The sequence below is a fragment of the Cryptotermes secundus genome, unplaced genomic scaffold (assembly GCF_002891405.2).
Source record: "Cryptotermes secundus unplaced genomic scaffold, Csec_1.0 scaffold6459, whole genome shotgun sequence".
Classification (NCBI taxonomy): Eukaryota; Metazoa; Arthropoda; class Insecta; order Blattodea; family Kalotermitidae; genus Cryptotermes; species Cryptotermes secundus.
In genome coordinates this window covers 19787-25735 of record NW_019743317.1, presented here as the reverse complement: position 1 = coordinate 25735, position 5949 = coordinate 19787, and the positions used below count along the sequence as shown (strand labels likewise).

The window sequence follows — 5949 nt, the reverse complement described above, 5'->3', positions numbered from 1 at the left end:
TAAAAAATCAATTTCAAGGCTTCACTGGGGACATCACTTCATGGGTTGCCAGGGTTGCCCACTGCAGAGTTGAAGTGAAAGACTGGGACAGGTCGAGTACGGACGGCCGTGTTTCTCCCAATCACCTGATAACCTGCTCGGACGAGGATCTGGTTGCACTCGCGCTGCGCACAAGTGTTTGTTGATGGCATAACCTAAAAATACAAGGCGAGAGCAGGTGTTCCGTTCTTACAAATATCTCGGTTGTAGAACGTAAGCTATTGTTGCCTTACCAAGAAAGGCCCTCTACAACGAAAATTGTTTCACCAATTTCCTCACATACCGTACATCTAACTCTAATGTCAAGCCAGTTAAGTGGCTTCCATACAAGAGGTTGGGGCTGGATGGGCTAGCACTTGCTAACTTAAGTTTCCCCTCTCCCTCAATCCGGCCAACCAAATGCGGAGACAGGGCACTAATGTAAGATAAACAAGGCCAGCTTCCGTTCAGGTCTTTGCAATTAATCCTTTGCCAACCAACACAAACTCTTTACTGAAATGTTACTATGCTGCATGATTCGGTCGCTTAGACATCATCAGGCGTTTATAAACAATAAAATGTGTCAGTCTTAGTTACTGAAGTACTAAAGCAACGGATGCGTTGCTACTGGTCTAACCGTGTAGAATGCAAACCAATACACATCTTTCCGATGTACCCGAATATGTACGCGTCGCAGAGTAACTGTTGACGGTACTAGGCCTCCATGGCGTAGTGCTCGTCCTATTCACCTACCGGCTTTCGGGCGAAAAGGACTTTGTACAGCGTTTACCAGCCGATCATAGCTACCGCTCAGTCTAAGGCATGAACCGCCTTCTCCCGCTCAAACACTGGGATCGTGGGTTCAAATCCCACTCGAGACATGGATGTCTGTGTGCGTTTATTCTGTGTTTGCTCTGTCCTGTGTGCAGGTAGCGGCCTTGACACTGCCTGATCCCCCGTCAGAGGAGTCCTTCCAAGGAGTGCTACCGACTGTTTGTAGGATCAAGACACTGAAAAACGGACAAGGCCCAACAAAGGGCTGTAGAGCCATAATAATTCAATTCAATTCAATTCAATGCTTTATTTATTTACGTGCCGAGCTCAACAGCGGAGGCCAATTACAGAGTCAGCACGGAAAAAGTAAAACAACAAACAACAGACAATAATAAAAATCAAGACAATACACACATAGATAATAACAGGTCAAAAACGTTAAGTATTTGGAAAATTAAAAACAATTAACAGCAAAAAACTAATTGCATACTTAGCTCAAAAGCCAGTGACAAGTTAAAAAGACAGTGCAAATAGTAAAAAACAACCAAAAGTACAAAAATTATCAAACTAAACAATTCAAACTTAAACTAGATTTACTAAAAATGTCTACAAGTTCGCAAACAAAATTTGCAGCAACAACACATCTAGCTGTGGGACAGCGACTGAAAGAACAGCTAAATGTAGAAAAATTTCGAATGTTCCGAGAAGGAACCCGCAAACCGACCGCATCAAGGACAGAGGAGCAATATGTTGTGCCTCTAAAAACATTTATTAAAAACAAAGCATCAATATGACGCCGTCTGACATCCAAGGTTTGCAGATTTAGTTTATCCAAAATACTAAAATAATGATAATCTATATCTTTAAAAAATCTATTATGACAGAGAGCTGCAAATTTTCTTTGTATACGCTCAAGTTTGCTGGAGTCAGTATTCGTTATCGAATTCCAAACAACAGAAGCGTACTCCAGTTTGGATCTGATTAAAGCAGTATACAGCATCAAAAGACTGTCTAAGGTAGAGAAGGAAAACGTAATGGTGCGAATTAATCCTAGTAATTTCATAGTTTGTGAAAATAAAATATCTACATGTTGATGAAAGTGAAGCTTTGAATCGATAAGTACTCCAAGATCCTTAATACTATCAGTTCGCAAAATAAAAAAATTTCCGAGTCTGTATTGATATTTCAAAACAGTAGTTTTCCTGGAAAAGGAAATAACATTGGTTTTACTAAGGTTCGGTTTCATTAAGTTTACCGAACACCAATCTTGTACCCGTTCAATATCCGACTGTAGAAGAAGACAGTCATTAAGTGTTTTGATAGCTCTATAAACTTTAAAATCATCAGCAAAAAGTAAACAACTGGAGTGATTAATGACTTCAGGCAAATCATTAATAAAAATATTAAAAAGCAGAGGCCCTAAAACAGAACCTTGAGGAACGCCAGAAAGAACAATAAAAGGAGTAGAAAATAGGCCTAAAAAACGAACACAAGACTCTCTGTCTGTTAAATAACTGCGTAACCAGTTTACATAACCAGAAGATAATCCATAATTGTTGAGCTTATAAAGAAGCAAGGTATGGGATACAGTATCAAATGCATTACTAAAATCAAAATAAATAGAGTCAACTTGGCCTTGCGTACAAACTAAGGGGGAAACAAAGTCGAGAAAAGTGACTAAATTAGTAGTGGTAGATTTAGATTTTATAAAACCATGCTGAAAAGGGCTAAGTTTAGATTTAAAAAATTGATAAATGTGGTCATGTATAATAAATTCAAATACTTTAGAAAAATTGTTAAGAATAGCAATAGGCCTATAATTTCTAACTGAAGAAGTTTTACCTTTTTTAAAAACGGGAACAATGATTGCTTGCTTCCACAATTTGGGGAAAGAATTCTGAGACAGGCTAAGATTAAAGATATATCTAAGTACAGGTACTAAAATTTCAGAACAGCCCTTAATGACAAAATTCGGTATACCATCAGTACCAACCGATTTCGTCGGTCGCAGCCGTTTTATAGCGTTTTGTACATCACGATTGGAAATATAAGCTAAGGGTAAATTATCCGTACAAAGTTTATCAAGAGAAAGTGTGTCAATACCAAGAGTACTTCTATTAAAAACCGACTGAAAGTGTTTAGAAAAGGACTCAACAATATCGTGAGGTTCATTTAAAAGAACACCATCATCATCAAGATAAGTTAAATCATTATACTTTTTCCTATGTTGAGACACATACTTCCAAAATTGTTGCGGATTAGATTTTAAATTTTGGTCGACAGATAAGAGCCAAAGATGTTTATCGGACTTTATTGTTCTTTTTACTAGTTTCCGATAAAAAGAAAATCTATCATATAAACGATCAGTCTTGTGCTTCTTGTAGCGTCTATAAAAATAATTCTTCCTTTTAACATAAGCTATAAGCCTACCAGAAAACCAGATAGGGTATTTACGCTTCTTAACCCAACCAGAAGGAACAGCTAGGTTAATGGCTTGCATTACAGCAATATTTAGTTGATCAACGGCAGCATCAACAGACGTTTCATTGTACAGCGCAGACCAATCATAGGTGAATAGGGCATTATAAAGTAATGCATAGTCCCCTGCAGAATATAATTTACAAGGAGTACTAAAATTTTGGTTACTTTGCCGAAGTGGAATTTTACAATCAATAATAAAAGGGGGGTGAAAAGGGTCAGGATGAACAAGTCCTTGATCAACAGAAATCAATGAAAAGTTACCAAAATTCGAAAATACAAGATCAAGCAAATTAAGTCCATTAACCGGATGATTATATTGACTAAAACCAAGATAACAAACGGCTGAGTAAATCACATCTCCACGAAGTTTGGTATAAAAATGACTGGTTGGTGAAGGAAAACCATTATCCCAATCATAGCCAGGAACATTAAAATCACCAAGCAAAAGTACCCGATAATTTAAAGTATCTAAAGAATTTTCTAAAAAATTGAAATAATTATTAATAATATCAACCTTAATATCAGGTGCAAAATAGTGATTGCCAATGAGCAAGTTACGGCCATCAGATAATGTAGCCTCAACCCAAACAGATTCGTGAAAAAATTCAAGGTCGGGTCTGCGTTTGATGCCGAAAACAGTGTCTGAAACAGCCGTCAAAACACCACCACCACGCAACTTGTCAATGCAGTCTCTATCAGAACGATATACAGTATACGTTCCAGGAAAAAAATCTTGAGTGGAAAAAGATTCATTTAACCACGTTTCAGTTAAACATATAATTTCATAATCAAAGGAGCACACAGTGTTAAATATTTCAGTAGATTTGGTGCGAAGACCTCTTACATTTTGATAAAAAATTTCTAAATTGCCATTGCCCACGCGTAAACTACCACAATGAGGGGTAAAGGGGGAGGCAGCCATTACATATTACTTCCGTAGCTGCCTCCACTAGCCTCCTCACCTATTAAGATCATGTCATTATTGTTGATGGTCCGGGAGGGCGGAGAGGTGACTGGACTGCCTAGATCCACCTGACTACAAGCCTTAGAAATTGATCGGCCACCAGTAACAGGGGTACTGGGGGAGTACATCTGATCAGGTTTAAGTTTACCGTAAAAGGGGGCAATCAAGCACCCTGTAGGCCAAACACCAGTATTATTGATAAGTGGAAATTCATCTTCAAGAACTAAAACATGATAAGAAGAATAAGTATTAAATTTAGTTTTCAGTCTGGTGCAAATCAATTTCTTTAAGCTCAATTGCTCCTTTAAAGACTTTTCAACGTCAGCAGCTGAAACCTCTGGACAGAATCTGGAAACAAAGAGAGCTTTGGTTCTTTCTTTTTTAACAACAATAGGCAAGGACGCAGAGTTTCGTACCCCTATAAGGGGTTGACGTCTAGGTTTGATTGTATTATTCACAGAGACTGCGATAGGTTTCTTTTTACGGACAACAGGCACAAATCCCTCGGAATCCGTTGGCACATCTGGTTTAGAAGGCAGGCCAGCTGACGCGACATCCCTATAGGACAAAACTACAGCATCAGCAGAACTACTAGTAGCAGGAACTGATGACTTAGCAAGCACTGGAAAAGCACCAGTAGACACTGTACATTCACTAGGCATAGACCTGGACACAGGCTGTGAGGACATTGACCCTGTAGTAGCGTAATTTACGTTCATAGGCGGATTTACCATTAACTCCTTACATTTTTTTAATTCCAATTTTAAGGAGGAATTATCATGTTTTAAATGAGTCACATCATCATTAAGTTTGTGCACCAAGTCTAAAAGTGTTTTTAAAATATCAACCGCGCTCTGACTATTAAGGCGGATCGTCTCTAATAGGACCATCGACGCCTCATATTTGCCATCCTCAAAAATAGGAGGCAATTCCAGTACCCTGTCCGGAGAGATAATTTTCAAAGGCGAAACAGCCTCAGAGATCTCAGTGGCAGCAGACCGAGTCTTCACAGGAGTATCATCACGTCTCAAGGATCTAAGATTCTTAATGCAGGACGTGCACTTGTAGGTTGATTCCCCATTCACCATAAGGCAACTATACTCAGCTTCACTGATATTGACACAGCTGAGATGGTATCTAACAGCACAAGGCCCTACACACTTGATGAACTTTTGCTTTCCGTAGAAGCCCTTACTACACAGGCCACAAATATCTTTGCTCGCAGGCATAGTAGCCTGTTCGCTAGAGTTCACTACACAAACACACACTGCACCGCACAGAGGGAGCTCACGCAAAACACGTCTGCTCGCAACGAGCGTCGCGCGAATAATAATCAATAATAATAATAATAATAGTAATAATTTATCCATGAAGAGTAAATATTCTCAAAGGAGGGAAGTAGCCCCCATACGAAAATGCACATTTCGATGTTGAGAATGTTTAAATAAAAATATTGGAGCCTTCCTGTAGGCCTAGTAAGTTAATATGTCAACGGCTTTTTCCTGCGGATTAAAGTTATAATATTTTGGAGTACCTTGATCAAGATATATTACAATATTTGGCTCTCTGTGATTCGGTCCATAGAAAATTATCCTGTAATTTTTCCAGATATTATGATAGCATATAAAATTACTGACGTCACAGAAGCTCGAATAGACAAAAAAGGCCCAAAGATATTGCACACAGTTTTCTACATATTTCTGACTGATCAC

At 38.6% G+C, this 5949-nt stretch overlaps 1 protein-coding gene across 1 annotated transcript; it reads right to left on the bottom strand.

Annotated features, from left to right (window-relative positions):
- Positions 1-1170: 1170 nt before the first annotated feature.
- LOC111874119 lies at positions 1171-5556 on the bottom strand. Its single transcript, XM_023869345.2, has 2 exons — positions 4326-5556; positions 1171-1619 (listed from the first exon to the last, which is right to left on the bottom strand). Exons 1-2 carry the CDS (start codon positions 5464-5466, stop codon positions 1615-1617), a joined length of 1146 nt encoding a protein of 381 aa, XP_023725113.1. The 5' UTR covers positions 5467-5556; the 3' UTR covers positions 1171-1614.
- Positions 5557-5949: the final 393 nt, after the last annotated feature.